The 24,708-nt window shown below is 43.1% G+C and overlaps 1 protein-coding gene across 1 annotated transcript; it reads left to right on the top strand.

Moving 5' to 3' along the window:
• The first annotated feature begins 5,362 nt into the window (after positions 1-5,362).
• TMEM17 (transmembrane protein 17) lies at positions 5,363-9,789 on the top strand. Its single transcript, XM_062614309.1, has 4 exons — positions 5,363-5,550; positions 8,496-8,599; positions 8,849-8,962; positions 9,060-9,789. The coding sequence occupies exons 1-4, from the start codon at positions 5,448-5,450 to the stop codon at positions 9,387-9,389; spliced, it is 651 nt and encodes a 216-aa protein (XP_062470293.1). The 5' UTR covers positions 5,363-5,447; the 3' UTR covers positions 9,390-9,789.
• Positions 9,790-24,708: the final 14,919 nt, after the last annotated feature.

The raw sequence follows: 24,708 nt of genomic DNA on the forward strand, positions 1-24,708 counted from the left end.
AGCCCATATATACTTCATGCATAGAATGACTGCAGTGTAAGTATTATCTGACACAAGGGCCTGAGCTAAGTCTCATCAGCAACAATAATTGTTTACCAGAAACAAATATCCTGTAGGTGTTAAATGAACACCAGGGACAAGTACAAGTGACAATGAGAAAAGATTGTCCTGGGGTACTGCAAGCCAGGAGCACAGCTGTGAAATTACTCTGGCAGACACTGTCACAGCTAATAACATCATCCTTTCAAATACACACATTAGAGCCTTCATGGCATTTGTAAGTTGTTAAAACTCCCAATCTGTCACTTCATTCTGAAGACAGGAGGAAAAAGCAAGCCTGCATTCTGCTTGCCTGCACATAGCTCAGCTCATCAGCGCTTTTTACATGTTTTACAGCACTCTGGTAAAGCACTGGACAGGTATTGAAGGGCAAGCACGGAGGAGAGTGATTTCTGCTGCTTGCACACGTATGGCTACATAAGGGACAGCAGCACAGGCGTGCCAGGGAAAATAGCATTCATGAGATTCCACAGCAACACATTCAGAAATACAGCAATTGTGATTCAGGTGCAAAGATAAACCACTGGCACCATTTAAATCAACTCTGTTTCTGAAATGCCAACTGTAAGAAACTGCTAATATTTATTTTCGTTAGATATACTGCATCTGGTGTTTATGGCTTAGTGCTGTTGCCAGAGAGCCCCAGGAGCTTAGGTCTGGGAGCCAAGCCAGTGTCTACCAACTTAGTTGGACTACTGTGGATACACAAAGATCCAATATTTCTCTGATTTAAAACTTTCAGGCAGATTTTCAGGGACTTTTATTTATAGCTAACATGTGTAGAGAGAAATAAAACAGTCATTTAATATGCTGTGCAATTATGGGCCTGTTCCTTCCAGTTTCACATTTCAGTAGCTTATTTTGAAACAGAGAATGGGAAACCTGGTTATTTCTACCTTAACATTTCATATGTGGATAGACACAAAGAAATCGAGCAATGGAATAATTTTCCATCAAAAAAGGAAATGGCCAAATAGAGTTTCATCACAAAAGTTATACAGTTACTCTATTTACACAGATGGTCATTGTAAATGTTACAGCCACATAATAGTAAAATGTTTTCCCTTCTTTGACTCCTTATAGCACAGATTTATATCCCTCTGTTAGAGGAAGCTCTGACTTGTCAATGAAGATGCCCTGGTGTTCTGATCTCTGAAGCTTTAAGATTCTCTTCTGTTTGAAACTGGAGTGGGTGCTCTCCAGCCATCCCTACAGAAAATCAGAATGGTTTGTTAAATTGACCAAAAAAATGTATGCCTCAGTCTAAAGAAATCAAACAGAATTAGTAAAAACAAAGAGTATATATTCCATCCTCAGGGAGTATTTTAAGCATCTGCGCAGACAAAAATATTAAACAAAAGCGTTCACAATTTTATTTCGTGGGGACGTGTAGGATGCTTGGCCATCTGCTGAAAACACAAGGCTGCCAAATATCACAGATTCACACCTTGTGTCTGGAAATTGAGTTCACATGGCAAATCCATGTATTTCTTGTGGTGTCTGCATTCCACTGGCCTTTCCTGTACCTACTGCTCAGTTTTACACTTCACTGACTGCTATGCTGGATTGCTTCAGTTTTTGAATGAGCAGAGCCCAATTTTGCAAAGTCCCACTGACTGCCACACAGCTGTTGGCAGGCTATCTGACTGTATGCTTGACAGGTTTTCATAAGAAAAATCCAAGTGTTTGGAAGATCAGGGCCCCTACTCAAAGCCACTGGCATCAGGAAAAGGTGTAACATTGTGGTGTTCAGGGAAAATTCTTCCATTCTTTCATTCTGAAAAAGTAATCAAACAGAAAATCCTTAAAGGCTAACTTTTCCAGGCCACCATCTTATATTATGAAAAAAAAAAACCCACCAGAGACTTCCATGGATATCTGACTTCATCAAAACTCTGCCATACTTTTAATTCATATAAACCTAATGAGCTGAGAGTATGGGACTAGTATTTCCCTAAATAGTTTTTAACCAGGTCAGGATCAAGGCAACAACACTAAAACAAGGTTTCATAGAATTACAGAATCATAGAATAGTTAGGGCTGGAAAGGACCTTAAGATAATCAACTTCCAACCCCTTTGCCATGGGCAGGGACACCTCACATTAAACCATGTCACCCAAGGCTCTGTCCAACCCAGCCTTTCAGGTAATCTAATTGGAAGTCTTGCACAGATTCATCACCTTGCTACTGTCTATAGCACAGAATTTTATGGTGATACCTCCTAAATTATAGAATCACAGAATGGTTTGGATTGGAAGAGACCTTAAAGATCATCTACTTCCAAACCCCCTGCCATGGACAGGGACACCTTCCATTAGATCACGTTACTCCAAGCCCCATCTAACCTGGCCTTAAACACTGTCAGGGATGGCGCAACCACAGCTCCTCTGGGCAACCTATGCCAGTGTCTCACCATCTCATAGTAAAGAATTTTTTCCTAATGTCTAATCTCAATCTCCCCTCTGTCAGTTTAAAGCCATTCCCCCTTGTTCTGTCACTACATGTCCTTGTAAAAGTCCCTCTTCAGCTTTCTTTAGGCTTGCTTTAGGCACTGGAAGCTGCCATAAGGTCTCCCCTGAGCCTTCTCTTCTCCAGGCTGAGCAAGCAGAGCTCTCTCAGCCTGACAGGAAATACATTTTTCTAGCACCTACTGGCAATCTGCAAGATAACAAATACAAACTGTACTTCTTGAAGTTCAGAAACCTATCTAAATTAAGGGTGCTTTTCATAATGGTTCCTCAAATATAACAGTGATCTTTAAACTCTTCTATTATTTATTAGGTAGTGAGCCAATTATCAGGCATCCACTCACAGACTTTTATCATTGAAACTGCATTACACCTCTAATGCCTTCATAGCTCAGAGATCCACATCTGGCTAGGACTCAACACAGTGTTGCAGCCTATGCAGTCTTAAGTTGCTTTAACCACCACTCTCCCCAGACATCACAGTTACTGTGCTAATTATAAGGGAAGCCTCACAGTTTAAAACAGACTCAGGTCAAAAAACATGAAAAATACTCTGACTTTTTACCTTTGCTAAATTATTTGCCAACAAGCACGAGTTACCTAATTCAAAGGTGAGCCATTGCTGAGCTGTGGTCACTGATGTAAGGACCCACCTTGCGTGACAAAAGTTCCAGCATCTCTTTCATTTTACCTTACGTTTTGATACTTTGTAAGGAGTGTTTTTCACCAGATACTTACCTGCCTGCTTATGTCCAGGACATGCTGAATTACATGCCTTTTTCTGTGGTGTTCAACACAAACTGCAATCAGCATTTCATACAACTCAACTTTTAATCTTCTATCTTATCTGTAAAAGAGGGATAACCCTCACTGTGCTTAAAACTATTTTCTAGGTGCCCTTACACAGCAAAGCCTGCTGCCCTCCCTGCTGCTCATGGGACATGCACAGCATCCCTTGAAATTCTGGGATATCTTTGATTCCTTCTCCTTTCCAATCTGTTGCCATTATTTAAATACAATTTCCTCTTCATTTTTTCTGAGATCTTCAGGGTTTTTCTTATGCAGATTCCTGCTGGCATACCCATGTTCAGACAAGCTCTTTGAAAGGTATCTGCTGTCAATATCACGTCATTCATCAGCTGGATAACCAAATGGATTTCTCAGAACTCCTTGTTCAGCCATCTTTCTCTGTAGTCCTCCCAGTGGGACAGAATGAAATTAAGTTTAAACATGGCTTTAAATTGTTTAGTCACAGATAACTGAGTTTGGAAAGTCATACTGGAGAATGATCACCCTGGGAACTAGCTAAGTATGATTCTGAGGTAGGGGGCAGGAGAAGGGAGGCGATATGTCATCTCGGGTACAGTAAAATCACAGATGTTATCAGTTCTCCTAGTGAAAGGCACAAGCTGCTCTTTCATTCTGGTCACACAAAATAATTTCCTGCACACTCAAGATCGGCATTGTTTCTCCTCAGAAGGAATTGGGCTCTAAGGGGGCTGAAAAGCCTGGTGAACAGATCACCTTAATTTTAAGGGAACTACATTTTATGAATAAGATAAGAACAAGCAGAATTCGGTTTTACATTACTGATTTCTCTCAATTCTGCAAGGGCCTCTTATAAGGGACAAAAGCTAACTAGACAAAAAAAGGTAGTGATGGTCACACCATTGCTTTTACAAGCAGGTTTCCTTGAGGAAAAGGTATTTTCTAATTTGGTTATAGCTGAATCTATCATAAAATTAAAGTCATTCATATTCACTGTGATAAAATAGCTCTGACAATGTTAATCCTTATTTCACACCCTCCTCTCTCTAGCCATCATCAAGCATCATCACTCCCCCAGATTTATCCTACCAGAAGCACAGAGGCCCTGCAGCTTCTTTTCTTGGTCCAAGATTTCGTAATAACCTTCTCAGAAAAACCCAAACCCTGCCCTAACAGACTAGGGAAAAAAATACACTCTGACTGATTAGAAGGAAACCAAAATGATAATAGAGCTGAGGGAAGATGCTCAGGGCTGGAATGTACCAGCACTTCTGAGGCAAAAAAAAATGCTGTTCTGAGAAACTCACACACCAGACTCACTGCTGACTGTGCCACCACCTTCGCAGGGTGACCTCCCTGCTGGGCACTGCTTTCATTGTCAGCGATCATGGCCAGTCCCAATCAGGCAAGAAAGCGCCTCACTTGCACAGGGACAAGCAAAAATGTTCTCCATGCACACACAGAAAATGGGGGCTGTTCAGCCTGGAGAAGAGAAGGCTGCGTGGAGACCTCATAGCATGCCAGAAAGAAATACTTCATCAAGGACTGCAGCGATAGGACAAGGGTTGATGGGTTTAAACTTAAGCAGGCTAGATTTAAGTTGGATATAAGGAAGAAGTTCTTCACTGTGAGGGTGGTGAGACACTGGCACAGGTTGCCCAAAGAAGCTGTGGCTGCCCCATCCCTGGCAGTGTTCAAGGCCAGGCTGGATGCAGCTTGGAGCTACCTGGTCCAGTGGAAGGTGTCCTTGCCCATGGCAAGGGGGCTGGAACTGGATGAGCTTTAGGTCCTTCCAATCCAAACCATTCTATGATTCTATCTACGTTACAGAAGCAAGCAAGAACGCACTTCTACGCGTGTCCAAGCACACACCGAGGCAGCAGTGACTGCTCTCGCACACACACCACACATAAACATGTTTTTACATCACACCAGCAATTACAAACTTCTGGGCTCGGCACCTCTCCCACCAGGCTCCACTGTAACACCGTCCCCGTGGCCGAGACACCGCTCTCCGCTCCTCAGGAGAAGCCCCGACCCAGACCCCCTGAGAGGACCCACAGTGGCTGGCGGCAACCCGCCGGCACCTCTCCTCCCCACCGCGCCTGCGCGCCCTGTCGCCACAGCAACGGCTGGCCGCGTTGCCGCAGCATGTCGCTGCCCGAGCCCTTGAGGCGGCGGCTGGGCTCCTTCAGCCGCACCGTCTTCACCGACAGCCAGCGCACGGACCCGACGGACCCGGGAGACGGCGCAGGTAACGCGCGGCGGCGCCTTGCCAGCGACAAAAATGGCGGCGGGCGCGGCTGGGGCGGGGGGAGCGCCCCGGCAAGGAAGATGGCGGCGCCAAGCGGCACCTCGCGGTCGTGAGGGCGGGGCCTCGGGCTGGGGCAGGGCCTCGGGGGCAGTGAGGTACCACGGTGGCGGGGTCTCGGTTGTCTCCCGTTGCGCCCCGGCTGGAAGGCGGAGGTTCCCGTTCCGGAGCCCCGCCGCTGCGCTCCAGATCCAGGGTCCCGGGAGGGGCCTCAGAGTAACGCCGGTACCCACTGCCAGCCCAGCCGTGAAACGCCTTATCGATAGGGCCTGGTTTCGCCGCCAGTCGTGTAGTGTGGCGGCGTGATGCTGCCTGCGATGAAACTTCTAACACGTGTGTGGTGGTGCAGGCCTGAGAGAGGCTTCCTAAAAGTGTTACACCAGGAACAGGGGTGATTTAAAACCGGGGACACTCTGCACCCACCGTCACAGCTTAGTAAGCAAGTTTGCCTAGAGCATTGCAGGTAAAATCCATTACTCACACACCAGGCACTCTGCCTGTGCCCTAGTAAAAAAAAACATAATTACAGAATAAACAGCACAACGAGGTGTGCAAAGCTAGAGTTGGATAGCAAAAACTCAGGCTCATGATATGCCAGCTTTCTCTTTGCTTTTCCAAGTCTGTCAGAATTGCCTATAGCCATTCCTTCATCACACTGCCAGTGAAACTTGCAAGCCAACAATGCCCCCTTTTCATACCTTTGGACTAAGAGTAGCCATGAAAAGAAACATGGTCTGTCTACATAAAAAGGCTATATTCATTTCAACTGGTAAATCCATTCCAAGATGATAAAAATAACCAAAAAGTCATTCTCAAGACAGGAGTACTCATTTCCTTTATGTAGTTATACTGCTGAGAATTGTTAGTAATTCTTCATTTATCAAACAACACTGAAATACTGTTATTAACTACAGGATTAACTTTTAGTCATTTCCAATTCCCGTTATGAAAACTCCTAAGTGAATATCCAGCTCTCAGAAGCCAATTGCAAATGTACCATTAACTGTTGGAGATCAGGATTTCAAAAGTTAAGTTTACACATGTATACATCAGTGAGTTGCTCTAGCATCAATGAATTGGCCATGACAATACTGTCTTACTTTTCCATTAATTTTAACAAGCCCAGAAGATAACATTAGTTCAATTTAGGGATAGAAAGATGAATTAGGGTTGGTTTGTATTGCTAAGCAGTCATCCAAAACACAGTTGTAGAACTTGAGCAGAAGTTACAAATACACATCCTATGTCAGTGAAACCTTTAACAGACCTAAAGCATGGTCATCACAATTGAAATTGGAGCTCTTGGATTTTCTGCTTTTAAGTAATACGGCCATGAACCATTAAATTTTCATCGAGTACATACAGGGCAGACACATAGGTACTGGTAATTGGATGGTCATGTTTGTGTGAAAGGTAAAACAGCATTTTAGAATTGTATGCTGGTGCTCCTCAAAGCTCTCCTGGTGTTAAAGAGATTCATTCATTAGGGCAGCTGGGACAATTTTAGGTAGACAGTGAAACTGAAGTACCTGTAGAATTTCATTCCTTTACAGATGTACAAAAGTGCTGATGCTTAAAAATGGGATTATTAAATATATATATATATTGGTTGTCTTACACCTTCTATTTCAGTATAACAATTCCCTGCCCCTCACACCCTACCCTTAAGGTCTGTCCCAGTTCTGTTCCCAAATCCTCCTCCCTTCCCATGTAGTCTAGTAGATACCATGAATACTTCTGCAACTGGCATAAAGACTTCTGGAACAGAGTGTACCAGGCTGCATGTGGCTGGATTGGAAACAGGGATGCCAGACTGAGATGGAACAAAGACAGGTATGAAGGTGGTTGGAAGATACGGAAAGAGAAGGCAGTGGTTCCAAAGCTGGGACTGAGACAACATGACTGTTCAGACAGATTTCAATCAAGTATCACCATTGTGACAGACAGGGACGTAGGACTTGAATACAAATCAGCAAGTCACAATGAATACTTTCTAAACTTGCTCAGATAGTACCACATGTGCCTACAAGCTTCTTTTGGGGAAAACATAAGGAAGGGAACTTGGTAATTGAAGTAAAGTGGATACATCGTCAGTTGAATAGAATACAGCAATGAAACTTCACCCATTAAAAATGAATTATTCCCTTAGAATGCCCTTTTAAATTTTTCCTTGTTTTAAGTTTAATCTTGTATGTGTGTTATGAAATCCTAAATGTAGAATTTAGTGCCTGCATGTTAGAGTTAAATATTTCCTTTTGTCTACATAGTATGAATGCATTTTGTTCTGTCCTGACTTAAAGGATAAGTTTTAGTTTGGCACATATTTGAAATTGTTAGCTGTTAAGAACTAGAAGAATTACTGGGTTCTTGCAATATCCAAATGTCTATTTAAATAAAGATTGAAAATGGAGTAGGCAGTGTAAACCCGCTCTCTAGCAGTTAAGTCCTTAGTCAAGAGGATCCTCTACAAAATAATGATCATCTAGTATTTTGTATCATTTCAACTTTGTTCTCTGAGGAACAGCAATGAAATAACCACTTAATTCTTTCTGAAATGTCAGTATATAGCACTACTTGAGCTAAGACTACCACTCAGAGTTTATGGAGTAAGCCACAAGCTATAACAGGTAATCAGCAGTCAGACACTCATCTTGAATATATGACTATGTGATAAAAATTCTCTGTCCTGTGAACTGAAAGTTTGCATTAGATTCCAGGAGATGGTGTAACTCAAGATAGGGTAAGAAGTTTTCCTCTGGATAAAAATATTTTTCTTAATGTTTAGTTGGGAGAATGTTAATGCCCTGCTTGAAGCTAAGGTGAATTCTGTTATATTTATGGAAGTATGGAACAAACTAGGAGTGATAAAGACTGCTCTCTATCTACAGACAATGAAGTAGTTTCCAGTTTACCATTGCAGATGTCCCTCTATTTCAACGTTTATTTTTTCCCATTTTGGTGGCTCAGCATAGTTGTCATGCTCCATCTGAAGGTGAGTCCTGAAGGAAATGGTTTACACGTGTACTGTGTTTGTGCTCAGACACCTCCTAGTACTGAAGTAGAACTCACTGTAATTAGAGGTTATTGGGTTTATTTGGGAATTCCTTAGAACTGGAGGTTCAGGTGTATTTGAAAGTGAATACAACACTGTCAGCTTAGAGTAGCAAATGGTATCTTCATTTAACCACAAACAGCATGTTAAACAGCATAGCAGAAACTTTTACTCTCTTCTTCACTCTAGTATCCAGACTTGTCGGATTACTACAAGTTCATCTTGGTCACGATCATGATCCTGACCTCATTAATAGAGGTCATTCGACTCTACCTGGGATACATGGGCAATCTGCAGGAGAAAGTATGTTACTTCATGTACACATTAATGTGTGAAGTAGAGCTTAATTTTGGAGTTTAATTTTTGGAGTTTTTTAATAGATGATATCTCCCTGTTATAGGTCCCTGAGCTGGCTGGGTTTTGGCTCCTGACTCTCCTCCTGCAGTTGCCTATGATTCTGTTCTTACTATTTAACGAAGGTCTAAAAATTCAGCCACTGGAGCGAGCAGTGAATAGCATCTTTGCTGTCTTCCTCACATTCCAAGTCATTGCAGCCTTTGTCACCCTGAAAAGAATGGTGAACAAACTGGCAACTCACTTTCGCCTTAATGAGTTTGACCACCTGGAGGAACAGCCCATTCCTGGTTTTTATGGCCTTGGTAAAGAAGAAGGAGCAGTTTCAGTGGCTGGTGGGGACCGCAGTGCTAGGGTTCACACACTGAGGCCTTGAGGAGCTAGTGGAGGCAGGCCTTGTGCTGCTACAGAGTTGTTTCCATTTTGTTGGGTCTTTTTTTACCTTTCTACATCAAAGATATTTAAAAAAATAGATACTGCTTAAAAGCCAACATTAAACCTCAGAGATTGGAGCTTCACTCTGCAAGGAAAAAAAAAGAAAAAAATCAAAGCCAGTTACATAACTGGCTTGAGTGGGCTCTTTGTGATCTGCTACTGTGTCTGGAAACAAGCTCAACAGACTAGATCTGGTGGTTTTTACATTTTATAAAGGCACATGGTGGTTTTTAAAAAATGGAAGCCTTTTTTCCCTCGCTTTGTGAATGAAACACATTGTTTTGTAAGCAAAACACATTTTGTTTACAATAAATCTTTTATACTTGTTTATTGTGTGGATACCGGGTTTGTCTCTGTTCTCCCAGATATGTTGTACATATTTAATGTCTGGTACCTCAGTGAAAATAAACATGGTCTGTCTGCATAGAAAGGCTCAATCTCAGTGAAGGAAAAAAAAAGTAAAGAACCCCCCCAAAACCCATCCCAACAGCAAAGAACCTCAAATAATCTTAAAGCCCAGAAAGAACAATGTATGATAGTGAACAAAGACTACAGTTTCAGAGGTGGTCTTCCAGATAATTCCAGTACTAGGAATTCTTTAATAATAGGCCAAGGATGGAATTTTAAAAGTATTCCTTCCTTAAAACTCCTGCATTCATCTTTGTCTTAGTTGGAGTTTGAAATATTGAAGGCATTCAAACGGGATGGTGCAGTTTTCTCCAAAGGAGGATTCAATCAGCAGTAACAACATTACAGCCATTAAAAGAGTTGGTTTATGTCACTGAAAGGCAGAGCCCATTTCTTACAAGCCAGGGCATATACCAGGTTTCCCTGATTCCTGTCATTTGTATTAATGTCTAGACTATCTGCTCCAGTTTCTGTAATGGCTAAAAGTTCACTTTTTCTGTCAAGGAGGGATGGGGATCAAAAGTTAAAATACTTTTTTTTTTTCTTTGACTCCTTCGAGTTTTTCAGCAGGGCAAGAGTTGTCAGCTTTGAGAGCTGACACAAACATCCAGCCTGCTCGAAGGAATGTAATGAAGATGGGTCAGACATGAAAAAGGCACAGTGCACTTAAAGCTGCTGCATGTTGAAAGTTACAGAATCTCTTGTGAAAAGGCGGCATTAGCTTTGCTATATACCAGAACAGTTCATTTTATTTTTAATCCATGAGTGAATGGTACAGTTAATTCTACTAAATTTCCCTCTTCATTTTGTTATTCTAAAGCATATATTATCAGAGCATATACTCCTTTGGTTTTTTGGTTTTTTTTTTTTTTGTTGTTATTTTTTTTCGTGGAGGGGTGTTAAACAAACTACTGGCTTGGATTGGCTTTTGTGCTGAAAAACAGGGTTTCTGTAAGAGAGTCCCTAGGAGTGTCTTTAACGGTTAATATAAAACATTTAGACCCCCATATTCAGAGCCTGCAGGAGGTTCCAGCAGAAGTTACTTCATTTCAAAAACACTTTCACAGCGTTAGAAACTCCTTGTAAAAACATTCATAACTGGTGCAGTGGGAACATTGCACATATTTTTATACAGCAATTACACCACTGGAGAGTGCCAAGGACAGGGCCGACAAGCTGCCAGACCTTGGTAGGATCCATTTCAATAACACATACTGGCATAATAGATCCTGGCAGGCCAAAGAGAAACATCAAATATCTTGGAGCCTGTTTTCTCCAATGATTGTAAACTCAGGTGTCTTAGTGCTTTGGTAGCCATACAGAGCTGCCTCTTCCTGCCCAAATATGATGGGACTAACACCGATGGATGCCCTTTTGGGCCATGGATCTAGAGTAGACCTCCAAGGAGCTCACATCCACCACTAAGAAAAACAGGGTGTTAAGAGAAATACAAGTTAAAGATGCAGCATGGAAGCTGAGCACTGCTAGCTTTTGATATCTCCCAGTAATTTGTCTAAGAAAACATGCAAGTTAAGGGAAAGCATTATTTTTCTGATAGGGACACCAGCTCTCCGAGTCTGCCCTCAAAACCGTTGACAGGACAAGCACTGGGACAGCTTAGAAAAGACACTAAGGCAATGGCTATGCCTTTTGTTCTTCACGTGTCTTGCCTGCTCCCTTTATTAAAAGCCCACTATCAGAGATTAGTAGGGAAGTGCACGGAGATGGTACAGTAATCCAACCTCTTGCCTTAACTAGAAAATGGTATATCCTTTTATTTTCTTTCTTGTATCACCTTAACAAGTTTTAACTCTTTTGTGAAATTAAGAGTGTAAAGGGAGGGAAGGCTTTTAAAATCAAGTACATCAAATACAACATAAAGATGAATAAAAGTAAACCGTACACCAATGCTGACAACAAGGTACTGGCCTCCCGTCTAAAGCCATGACATATGACTCAGAATCTTTGCTTCTGGTGATAAGGAAATTATGCACTTGGAAGGTCAAATTGCCATGTAAAACAATTATCAAGAGCCAAAGACACTCTTTAGGATGGGAGGGAAAACATCAATAAAGCAATACAGAAAACAGAATTCAGAGAAACAGAGTTAGAAATAATGTTGCCTGGAAATGCTTAAGGTAGAAACCAATCTGGAACTTAAAGCTCCAGCAACATACTTGGTAAACACAAGATTTCTGCATTCTCTCTTCTCAGGTTTCCTAACAGACCTACTCATTTATTCCTAATTTCATCATTACCAGCTTAAACATTTAATTATGAATAAATTCTGCAACTCCCAAAGCCTAGAACTCCCATTCAGTGCCTACAGCTGTAGTTTTCCATGAGTTTTGTACTCCTTATGTGTTCAGAGACAAGAAAATTACAGTAACACTCAGGAAAACAGAACAGAGAATTGTACTGAAAAAAGCATCAGGTGAAGTACATGAGAAGAAAAGGGGGAAAAAACACTAGAGAAGGTACTTGCACAATAAGTATAAATGAGAAAACAAATGGAGGAACTTCCTAGCATCAAGAGCAAAGCTGCAATAATGGCATTGATGTTTTAAAGAAAAACATAGGAAAGCTTGCCTTGTTTTTAATGAAGAAATTCAGGAATAATTGCCAAAACAGACCGGAAGCAGTGAAAGGTGCTTGGAAACTTCAAAGGGACGCACAAAAGGAAAGCTAACAGCCCTTCAGAAGGTGGAGGTGATTCTGCCCCTCTGCTCTTGTGAGACCTCAACTTGGAGTACTGTGTACAATTCTGGTGTCCTCAACATAAAAAGGACATGGAACTGTTGGAACAAGTCCCGAGGAGGCCACGAGGATGATCAGGGGACTGGAGCACCTCCCATATGAAGACAGGATGAGAAAGTTGGGGCTGTTCAGCCTGGAGAAGAGAAGGCTGCGTGGAGACCTCATAGCAGCCTTCCAGTATCTGAAGGGGGCCTATAGGGGTGCTGGGAAGGGACTCTTCATTAGGGACTGTAGTGATAGGACAAGGGGTAATGGGTTTAAACTTAAACAGGGGAAGTTTAGATTGGATATAAGGAGGAAATTCTTTCCTGTTAGGGTGGTGAGGCACTGGAATGGGTTGCCCTGGGAAGTTGTGAATGCTCCATCCCTGGCAGTGTTCAAGGCCAGGTTGGACAGAGCCTTGAGTGACATGGTTTAGTGTGAGGTGTCCCTGCCCATGGCAGGGGGTTTGGAACTAGAAGATCTTAAGGTCCTCTCCAACCTTAACTATTCTATGATTCAGAAGTCTTCCTTGTCCTATTACTCAGACAGCTATGAGGAGGTATATAGTTCCATAACAAGAAGAATACACTCATCTTGCAGTGCAAAATATACACAAAGAGAACATAAGAATTTAAGATTCAGCAAAGCAGGTGCTTGGGGAGCAAGGGGGCTTGGTGTTACAGACACACAGAGAACAGGTGGAAACAAAGGTGAAAGGAAGGAACTTAAGAACACTGGAAACAAGTGGAAGTTCATTGAGCAGCATCTTGGCAGTTTTGAACACAAGCTGTGTAATATCAGCTTTTTGCCACACTAGGGTTTGTGCAGAGAAAACTTCAAAACATATTTTTTGATAATCTAGAGGGCTGCTGATAGCTCTCCCTTCATGAGCAAGGTCTTTGAATGCCAAAAGTCTGCATAGTGAACTCAATTATTTTATTTCACTAAGTTTACTGTTAAGAAAAGCCAACAGCTAATTTAAAGGAAATTTGTACCAACATAATTTCCTTTCACTGAAGAAAAGAAATGAGGAACAGGCATATTATCTTAAAATGCTCTTTTTTTTTAGGCTTCTGATCAATTTGAAGATGAGTTGTGTGTTCAAGGGCATAGTTGCTGAATTGTTAATACCTGAACTTGGCTGTGCTCCTTGCCTAAAATAGACTTTGTAAAAGGATTTATTTTTTAATAGTAGTAGGACTTCCAAGAAGGGGAAATTAAATTTGGAAGAGGCTTCAATTATGTAGCTTACTCAAGCAGATGTGATAAAGCAGACATGAGATAAGGCACAGATTTGATAGGAAAAAAAAAACAGACAATTGATAAAAAAAGAGAGTACAGCATTAACCTTCGTATATCAACAATGCACTCTTTCAGATTGCTGAAAGAATTGTACCCAGAGCAAGGAGATCATGCATTTTACTTTTGCCTTTGTCTCTTATAAACTAGACTAGACTTAGTGGTAATCTTTAACTAGTTAAAGAAGCAGGTAGAATTGGCATCATTACACAGTCTGATAAGATAGTCGATAGTAATATTTGATAGCTGGGTAAGGCTGCAGAGATCATTTCTTTTAAAAACAAATTTTGTTTCTCCAGGACAAAGATCAGATGGCAGCAATTAAAAAGGACTTTCTTCAGTGATTCAAATAAAGCAAACATAATAAAGTGGTCTTCCATAGGAGGCAGGCAAAGCAGTATATAAGGGTCTGCTGGTAAGACCAAGAAGAATTGAAACAATAACAGAATAAATAGGGTCAAGAAGTGTAACAGTGAAGGAAAATGAGAATGTTGATGATGGATGTCCCTGAAGGAGCCCCTGGGTACATGAAGCAGAGGATTTATTAAAAGGAAATAAATGTGCTAATTTACTAGCTTGAAGTCTTGTAAGGATTCAGGGAAGACGTTGTTCCCCCAGCTATGCAGCAGCCTACAGGACACAGTTCCACATTCATCGAATACATGCAACTTTCACACCTTCCTATGAAAAAGCACTTTCTTCTTCAGATGATCCAAGGTTTGAAAGTAATAAAAATACAGATCCTGGAAAGCACATACTAGGTAAGAGACATGAGCACAAGAGAGAAACCATAGAAAGAAATGAACAAATCTGGCAGACAGCTGCAAGCACAACCATGCTAAGAACTATGGCTTCCACAGTGAGTTTAGGAAGTATTGGTGACTTCCTTGAGACCTGCCTTGAACATCCAGTGTTATGAAAGAAGTTCCTGCAGTCTGTGAAAGAAGCTACTGTTGTTCTTTAGGGATAGAAAAGACACTTCTTTATTCACACTAGTAGACCCATACTGTTCCCAAGTAAAAAATGCAAGCAAAAATGCTTGAATGCTCTTTAGTTACCACGTTCTCAATTTATAGAGCTTCCATAAGCTGAATTCAGTAAGGTGAGAATACCAGAGATAGCTGTTCCTAATCCCTTGTACTGCTAATGCCAAGGGAAATCTATTTCTTACTATTTTACACAGAGAAAACTTATAGGAGGCTGAAGCTTTGAACAGAACCTCTTGTCATGTGCAGCTACTGGTCTTCAGCTGCTAAAAGAGAAACCTACTGCTTGTGTCAATGTAGAGTGATCCCTATCAATCAGTGTTTGACCTCCTGTTTGCGTTACAGAAAGGGTTTTTCCTTCAACAGTTGTTCTCTCTTTGTTTTGCCATTGACCTCATGGCTTTTTGCACAAGTAATGCAGAATTTATCACAGTACTAAAACTCACAGAAGATACCCAAGTATGCTTATGACTGCAGCATATTCATGTAAAAGTCAACAATTAAAATATATAGCTAAAGGACTCTATATTCAATTTGTTTGTTTTTAAAACGCCACAGTTTGAAGCAAAATCTTAACCACAACCAGAAGCAAAATCTTACCACAACCAGAAATGCCACAAATCCTCCATTTGTAAAAGCAGCTGGGAGTAATCGAACAAGCCTTCGAGCAATACCTTCTCTTTGAAGGTCCTGGAGGCAACTCACTCTTTTTCTCATCAAATGAGTCAGCATGGTTAACAGGGAATGCATAAAAACAGAGGGTGGGATGGAGGAGTGTTTTGCCAAGGATCTTCCAATAGTCACACAAACTATTCCAGCAGCCTATGAGGAACTACCTGAATTGTTGGAAGTAGAAAATCCTCAGCATGCTGCAAGCATCCCAATATTCCAAGTGCCCTGGGTGCAGTCATAGTGGCTCAGGGTACCCTGAAGCATAGCTGAGCAGTCTGTACCAAGACTGCAATGATGAAAAAGTTTCAAGGTCATCATGCTGTTAGAAACATACCTCCAAAAGCTGTTAGCATCTTTCAGCCGAGACAAAGCTATGCTCCTAGGAAAGGATAACTAGTTGATTGCTGTTTACATCAGGCTTTATCTCAAAGCCACAGCTCTTTTGAAAGACCAACACCACTCTGAGAAGTTACCTCCAGAAGAGCACAACCTTGCTTGAAAGAACTTGAAAAGCAGAATTAATGGGCTGAATGGGGACAGCTGTGTGGGATGCCCCGGATGTAACTTTGGCTGATTAGCAGATGTCTCTTCATCCCCAAGAGGTACAAGAACACTCAGTGAGGAAAAGCAAGCGATGCAGGATTGTCCTGGTGAACTGCTCAAGTGTGCCACACGGAAGAGCATGTGATGAGAGCAAGTATTTTCAGCTGACGTAGCCACCAAAAAGAAACACCACTCAGTTTTGACATTTGGCAATAATTTTCTTTCCCCTTTTTTAAAAAAATTCATCACACTGAATGAAATACATGTTAGTCCAGTGCTAGGAGGCCCTAAACTACTAGTACCCTCTGCCTGCAAACATGTATGTGTATATACATATATAAATAGAAAAGCAGTCCCATTTATGTCTATGCAATATTTGCAGTCCTGTGCTAAGAGTAACAAGCAAGCAGATGAGCACTCCCTGCTACATACACACATAAACTTTTAGGCAGTGATAGGAATTATTAAATATTCATCTATTCAAAATTAAAAGTGCTCTCATATGCCAAAAATTAAAAATAAAAATTGCAGCTTGTCCAGTTATTTGATAGAGCTGCTTTTATTGATAGACAGCAGAAAAAACATGCTCCTGCCACTAAGGCACTGGTTCCCATGTGGTAGCACACTCCTACCAGAGCAATCAGCACAGTGAAGCCTGTATTTCTCTAAACAAAGAGGCAATGTCCTTGACCCCCACCCCTGAGTGCAAGGCAGAGCTTAAGAATTTAGAACTATTTAGAAGGAAAAAAGAAGCAGCTGCAACCTGTGCCCTAAGAATGGTAAGTTCTTGTCACCAGGGTTTGTGTGCCGTGTGGGGCCAGCATTGGCAGCTAAGCACCATGTAAATCATGGAGATTAGTGTTCATCATATGTGCAAATGCACGTGCTGTGCATATGGACATTGGATCATACAGTGGTTCTCTGCTCTTTCACCGCTCACACCTGTAATGGAAGTCTGTCCTTGTTGTCAATTTAGGAGAATATTGAAATTTCTGTCTTTCACAGCTGGAGAAAATGTGATGGCAGCTGCCAAAATCAGGCTCCCAATATTAACTACCTGCATGTCTTTGTACATTACCACTTACCAGGCTGAGTGATCACAGATGGCAGCCAAAAGTGTCCTGAAATTTGGGGGTAGGGGAAACAAGAAAAAACATCCTAAAAGCTGTGAAAGTAGAATGGACAAACAATGAATTAGAAAACATACTGGTAAGGCAGCAGCAGAAGGATTAGCCAGCCTGGTTGCTGTCAGCAACAGTGAGATGTGACACAATAAAAACTCACTTGGTTAGGACAGCCCTAGGATACAGAAGACTGAAATGAAGGAAAGCTGTGGATTGCCGTGTTCTGGAATATTTGGGGGGTTTCTAGAGCTATGAAATATTGCAGTGATAACAGAGGTTAGAAAAGAAGGTTTATAAAGGATAATTCAGGATGCACTGAAAGAGTAATTTGTTTCAGTCTTGAACATTACCTGCAACAAAGCAGCCCAACAGCTATGAGTAGCGTGGGGCATGTTTGCTCCTGTTCACATTTCTTAGTACAGCTTTCAATTATACATTGCTAAAGGAACAGTGCTGGTCCAGGAAGCAGCCGTACAGCTCCCTGTGCTCCATGGACAGCACATTCCCACCCAGTGTGCCAAGGGATCCTTCAGAGAAGCCAGTCCCTGGGCACGGGGCAGCTTTGGGACCCTCCTAGGGGGAGGATATGGCAGATACAAATGGTGCCACCACTGCCCTGAAATCCAGCCCCTGCCAATGGGGATTTTAACTCTGGGAAGATGAACCCTCATTGGGATCCAAGGAAGAGGCTGTTTGCTGTTTTAATTCCACCATATGGCCAGCTGCCGTTGTTTCAGGCTGTGTTGATGGTAGTTAATCAGGCAGTCAGAGGCTTGAATTTTTAGTGCTGGCTGGCTGCCAGTTGATAATACTCCAGCCTGGCATGGTCACCAGCTGTGACAGGAGCTTGAGCAGGACCTCGGTGTCCAACCTACATTCATACTACTGTGTCTGAGTAAGCACAGAAGTGCTGAGGACATACAGAGAATCACAGAATAGTTAGGGTTGGAAAGGACCTTTAGATCATCTAGTTCCAACCCCCCTGCCATTGGCAGGGACACCTCACACTAAACCATGTCACCCAAGGCACTGTCCAACCTGGCCTTGAACACTGCCAGGGATGGAGCATTCACAACTTCCCAGGGCAACCCATTCCAGTGCCTCACCACCCTCACAGTAAAGAATTTCTTCCTTATATCCAATCTAAACTTCCCCTGTTTAAGTTTTAACCCGTTACCCCTTGTCCTGTCACTACAGTCCCTAATGAAGAGTCCCTCCCCAGCATCCCTATAGGCCCCTTCAGATACTGGAAGGCTGCTATGAGGTCTCCATGCAGCCTTCTCTTCTCCAGGCTGAACAGCCCCAACTTTCTCAGCCTGTCTTCATACGGGAGGTGCTCCAGTCCCCTGATCATCCTTGTGGCCCTCCTCTGGACATAATCCCACTTGAGTGAGAAATCAGTTGTGTTTCCCCCACCCCAGCACCTTGGGTAAATACTATTTATTTCTCATGAGGTCTGCAGAAAACCAGTGACTTCCAAAAATGTCACCTGGTATCTTTTTATCCGCAAAAGGTGTCTGCACTGTCTGGTATGTTTCAGAGGACCAGACACTCAAAAATTGATATTCTCCTATTTCAAGCATGAAAAAAAAATATAAAAATAATAATTTAAGAATTAATTTTAATTAAAGAATTAATAAGCCCTTGGGGGGAACAAAATCTCTTTAAGTTAAGAGCTCTGCCCATTGTCCCGCTGAACAACTATTTTGACCTTGTAAAAATACATAAATATTTTCTTACTGTTCTTCATGCTTGGAGGATTGGGATGTTTAGAGAAACTGCTCAGTGCTTTGAGCCATTTTACTGCTTTATTGTTAGTTCTCCTGAAATCAGCCCGTGAACAAGTGATATTCTAGGTCTGAAGGCTGATGGACCCTTCTCCCCCAGAGCTGCAAGACTTTAGCCAGTCCTGCTTGCCACATACGTAATAGAGTATTGCCCATTTTATACCATCAGAACACCATCCCTTATGAAGGATATTCAGAACACAGCTTTTCCCATACTTTTATGGGAATTAGGCACTTTTCAAGGCAGGTGCGACTCAGCCCTGCAGAAATCCCAGTGCTGTTTGTATGCAGAACAGGCACATACAGCTAGCTCAGTGCTTCAGCAGCCTTGCAGTGACAGCCCTGTTATTTAGTACCCATTTACTATACATCATTAAAACCCTGTAGGCTTTCTAACATGTAGCTTGTTCCTGCCCTCACTTCTGTGTGGTTGTGATGTGGTAGACATGTGAACGGTGCCCTTCAGGGCTGTGTTCAGAGCAGTGATCTTGTTTGTCTGCTGCTGCATCAGTGTGATTTGGAATATAAAATAAATTGAGACATCAGCTTCACATGTCTGCAGCATGAACTTACATGGATGCTGTTGTCTGGAATCTTTTTTTGGGGGGAAATACTGGAAATACCTTCTATGCTGTTTTCAGCCAGCAGAAGGGCAGGGCAGCTTTTTCTCTTGCTAGCAATGTAAGAAACCCCCATTGTAATGTCTACTGCTTATTATCCTTGTTGATAGCTTCCTGCTGCCTTCCAGCTTATGAAGAAGCTGTGGCAGGAGACAAGCACAGTTACAGTGGTTGGGCTTTATTCACTGCTGAAACCTTCCAAAGTCATCTAAACCTTCTGTCTATCTCAGGTGCCTTCATTCTCCTTAACATGGAAAAGAAAATGTAAACAGCCAGCACCAGAACTGTCACTGGGGAGATGCGGTAGATGCTCTGTAACCAGCATGGGCACAGGGAGAGGCAGTGTGGGTGGGTGTAGCACCACCGGTTGTAATAGAAAAAGGATTATTTTCCTCCTTTCCTATGCTGGGGAGAAATAAAGAGCAAACACACCCAGAATCTGAAGCAGTGCAACAAAAAGTGCTTTGGAAATTTCTGGTGTGCAGTGAGAGGATAGCCATCGGCTGAGATGCAGCACATGGTTCCTTCTCCAGGATAGACTGACTTCAGCTGTCTGCTTCAAGAGATTTAACTTCTAGAAATTGCCCATCATCCCCTTAAAGAAACCCTAAAATCTGATCACCTTAAAAGCTCCCAGGTTGTACCTTTGAAACCCTGTCAGGTCTTTTCCATGGTCTGTCTCCAGAGTGGAAAAGTGGAGAGCATGACAAGGTCTGAGGGACTTACAGAGGAACATGGAGATCCTAGAATAAAGTTGTCCGTTGTCACTGTGACCATGCAGCTTAACTGTCGAAGCTAAGACCAAAATCCTAGTGCAGTTAGCATTATCAAGCACCTCTTTACTGCAATGTATCTTTCACATGTGCAGCGCACCCTTAAGAGAGGCACTTTGCCTCAGTGTGTTAGAAACCCTCTTAAATAAGTTTAAACTATTGCACTTACTCAGCCATGTGCAGATGTTTTTCTGCTGCACTTTTCCATCCCTACTTCCCCTTCCACCTCTGAACAAGCCCACTTGACCACAAGACCACTGCGTGTCCCCAAAAACCAGCTGAAAACACCCAAACCCACAATTACACAGTCCCATGGCCAATTACCACAAGTCTGACCTACAAGAACTACGGGGGGGCCAGAAATTAGAGCTCAAATGGCCAAAACAAGTCAAGCCACAGCTAAGCTGAATGATTTCAAGGGCAGGTCTAAAAGGCACATACCAGCATAAATATTTTGATGATCTCAGTTAAGAGACTTCACCACTCCCTCTTCAGGGCCATAAACAAAGTTAAGTCACTGCAAAAACATTCTGAACTGAAGTACCCCAGCAGGAGAATGCACTCTTCTTGGAGTTTTAACTATTAAAGCCTTACACTGCAAAAACATTTCCAAACACAACTGGGATAAAACCAGTGTGTTTAGTGGGAATTTTTTAGCTTTTTTTTTAAAGCTAGCTACAGAGAGCTTGATGTTATCCTCGGAGTGCTTTGAAGTCTGATGCTGAGGCTGAAACACAGGCAATGGGCAGGTGGGCACAGCTTTTTCACCTTCCATAAGTTGAATCTAGTTGAATTTGGGTGATGTGGTCTAGTGTGAGGTGTCCCTGCCCATGGCAGGGGGTTGGAACTGGATGGTCTTAATGTCCTTTCCAACCCTAACTATTCTGAGTCTGTGAATCCCAGCATTCCCTGGAAAGCCAAAAGCAAGCTTGAGCTGGGGACAAGAGGCTGGTGGTGCACAATGGCGCAGCCTGCACATTGCCCTGGACCACGCGCCCATGCTATGGCTGGCGGCTGCACAAGAATTTTGGGGGAAAACAGCTATAATTACATTTCTGAGACAGTAATTATGTGTATTTCGCACAGCTTAGCAGATGTCATGTGGTACAATAGGTGCTGTGAAGAATACTCATTTATTAAGTAATTTATAGCATAATAATTAACAGCTAATCACTTGCAAGTTAAGATGCTCTGGGAACAGACCCAATTCACAGTATGTGCTGCCTCCTTCCAGGAAATCTCGATATTTAGACAGCGCTCCTCACCACCACAAAGCCAGCTTCTCTGCTCCATCCCCTCAGAGCCCGTGCTTGCACACACACATCTGCAGGTAATAACTGTGTATGCGGCAGCAGCTCAAATGAAGAAATAAAACTCTTATGCGATATCCACAGGGCGGGCAGGGAGCCTGAGCTGCTGCCTCTGAAGATGTAAGAAATAGGAGAGCAAGCTTTTAAACCAGGCTGGAAGAAAAACGCCATCTTTTTACAATGGAGCAAGCTTCATTGCTCTGCTCTGCCTGGTTAATTTGAAGCTGACACAGATATATCTACACTCAATACATCCACCACACCTCCATCACAGCGTAGCAATGCCTAACTGGAAACTGCTTCAGCCTCCGCTCATGTCAACACTGATGTTGTCACTGTCAGTCCTCAAACCTACATCACAGGATGGCTTAATTTAAAGCTTTCAGCTGAAAAGTTGCTCAGATGCAAAGCCACAGGCTCCCCAAGCCTGCCCTCCCTATGCTTGCCCCATCCCTGCAATGCTCAGTTGCTGCCTTGCTGCACAGCGGGTTGTGTGGCCAAACCTGTACCTTCTGCAGCAGCCCAGCCCTGACTGAAGTTGAGGGATTTGGGGTCACTCCAAGCCTTCCTACATCTGTGATGGCCATCCCACAGTCCAAGTGGGATGTCTAAGTGTTTGGACTTTCAAACTAGCATCACTGGCTCTCAAATGGCTACCCTGGGGGAAGACCAGTGTGCAATCACTGTTCAGAAGCAGCCTGAGCTTTCCAGGAGATGGGGCTTTCCCACCATTCCCAAGTAATTTCTTAGCCGTATTCACTGCATTTTTCCTCATTGCAATCACTCACTTGGATGGGCACTTTCTCAGGAGGGACTGTCCTCAGTTTGTGGTTATATTACAGCCTCACCAGCCTAGTGCCATTCAAACCACAGCATAAAGCCACATTTCCACTTTTCTCTGCTGGCAGAAAAGCCCTAGGAGCATGTGCCAGTGCTCAACAGGGAACAAGGAGCTGTTTCCACCACAGAACAGCATGCCAGCCCATGCAAAAAGGCGTGTTTTGGCTGGGGCACTGAGCAAAGGTCCTCATCCTTGGATGGCATGACCCTATGCTGCTTAGTCCCAGCTGTAGGTGCCATGCCATAACATCAGCCCCATGTGGTTTAGTCAGCTGTGCAAAGAAATCCCCTCCTGAAGCAGGAAACTTTCAGCCCCTTCACCGTGTATTTTCACTTAACTGTGGGCTGTCCTCAGTTGTCCCTGTACCTAACCCTCATCCGGGCACTGCAGCACTTGCTCGCAGCTGTATCTGCTGCCAGTGAACTCCAGTGCCCCATTTCACATCATTAAAAACTAGTATTTCCTTTATGAGTTTAAAGTTTGCCTTTCAGATTGCTTCCAGGGAGCGTCCCCTCATTCCTGTACAGTGAGGCAAGCCAGTTAGCAGATACACTATTACTACAGTCTTTTGTTTCTTTCCCCTTCAAGATGCTTCAGTTCCTAAGCTTTTCATTCAGGGACCCTTCCAAATCACAATCATTTTCATCACCCACCCAGTCCCACGACTGCCTGCACTTTTGAACAGCAGCAATAAGCTGAAACCATTTCCCTTGGGCTTCAGCCTTTGGTTTCATTCCAGTCTTCTGCACTGCGATCAGAGACAACTTGCAATGAGCTTTGCCTGCCTGCAGAGAGCTTATTCCTGCCCACCGGTGGGGTTGTGAGCTCGCTGGAGCATCCACATTCTCCTTTACTGCAAGGGATTGCTCAGGACATCATATATGTATGCACCTTGCATGTAATGGTCATGACCAGGAGAGTTTCAGTCTGGTGGAGAGTGCCTCATACAACAGCGATGCTTCAGTACATAGCCATGTGGCTAGCCAGTTTGCTAAAGCACAAAGTTTAATGCAAGGCCAGTTGTAATTTTCATCTGCTGCCTGGTTAGAACAAGCACAGTGATGCATTCACATTGCTCTGAGGAGATGGAGAGATGAGAGTTGGGCAGTTTACCCGCCTCTGGACATGGCTAATTTCATCCTGCCAGAGTCATCAATGGCACTTAAAAGCATCTGTAGGAAGAAGGAAGCTTTTTTCCCCTGCTCTTTCCACTGCTGCTGCAACACAGAGCAGTTGCAGCAAAGGCTGAAGCATCATTCTGGTCTCTGATCTCATCCCCACGCCTACAAACATCTCTCTATCATCTGTCCATGAAAATCCCCTCTTTGCTCACTTACAGCCCATTTGCTGCTCTGCCAGCTAGTACCTTAAATGGAGCCCTACATGTGCCTGAGGTTCCTCCCCAGCACGCAGATGCAATGGAGAAGGAGGGTGAGAGGAGGAGGTCAGCAGGAGGGGTGTCTGAAATCTACCAGGGCCAATGAGGACATTTTAGCTTCTGGAGATCTCCCTTGATGTGACAATAACTTCATGAGCCTCTACCAATGGACACACATTCAGGAGCAGCAGAAGACACACAAGTGGTGTCCCAGCAGGGTGAAGGCATCCACATTCCTTTCCCAGCTCTCTCCTGATTGTGGGAAAGGAAAGCAAACTCCTTTCTAGGATCCACATCTTCTCCCCTAGCTTGGTGATCCCTGTCCAAGAACAGTGCTTTGTAGCAAGACAAGGCTTTCCCTGCTTCAAAACCCAGGGAAAAAATAGTCAGATTAGTTTGAATCATCTGAGAAGAATGAGTTCAATCAGGGCTCAGTAAATGCCTCAAACAGCATAAATCAGCTGACGTTCAAATACCATTCCTCCCCTGCAGCTCCTAGGATATCGCCCAGTCTCCAGGTAAATCACAGACCCTCTGAAACCTCTGCACACACCACAGTCACCCAGCAATAATGCATGAAAGTTCCTGCCACAAAAAACCTCATACCTCCTGGCCCATAAATCACCAGCGTGTCATTTCACACGGCCAAGGGCTGCGAGCAAGCAGAGTGCTGCACAGCCAGGTGACAAATTCATTTTGGATGTCAGAAGCAGCAGAGCTTCCAGTCAATCTCAGGCTGCAGTGCCTGAATTCAGATTTACACATCTAGCAGATTTGTCT

The sequence above is a fragment of the Pezoporus occidentalis genome, unplaced genomic scaffold (genome assembly GCF_034315485.1).
Source record: "Pezoporus occidentalis ecotype Australia unplaced genomic scaffold, CSIRO_AGI_Poc_V1 ctg175, whole genome shotgun sequence".
In the NCBI taxonomy this organism is placed as follows: Eukaryota; Metazoa; Chordata; class Aves; order Psittaciformes; family Psittacidae; genus Pezoporus; species Pezoporus occidentalis.

What these genes read in the sequence shown, in the direction of transcription:
- TMEM17 (XM_062614309.1), top strand. Translation starts at nt 5,448, where the DNA reads ATGTCGCTGCCCGAGCCCTTGAGGCGGCGGCTGGGCTCCTTCAGCCGC. An exon ending in GGACCCGGGAGACGGCGCAG is followed by an intron (nt 5,551 to 8,495) that starts GTAACGCGCGGC and finishes CTCTATCTACAG; the next exon opens with ACAATGAAGTAGTTTCCAGT. An exon ending in TTGTCATGCTCCATCTGAAG is followed by an intron (nt 8,600 to 8,848) that starts GTGAGTCCTGAA and finishes TCTTCACTCTAG; the next exon opens with TATCCAGACTTGTCGGATTA.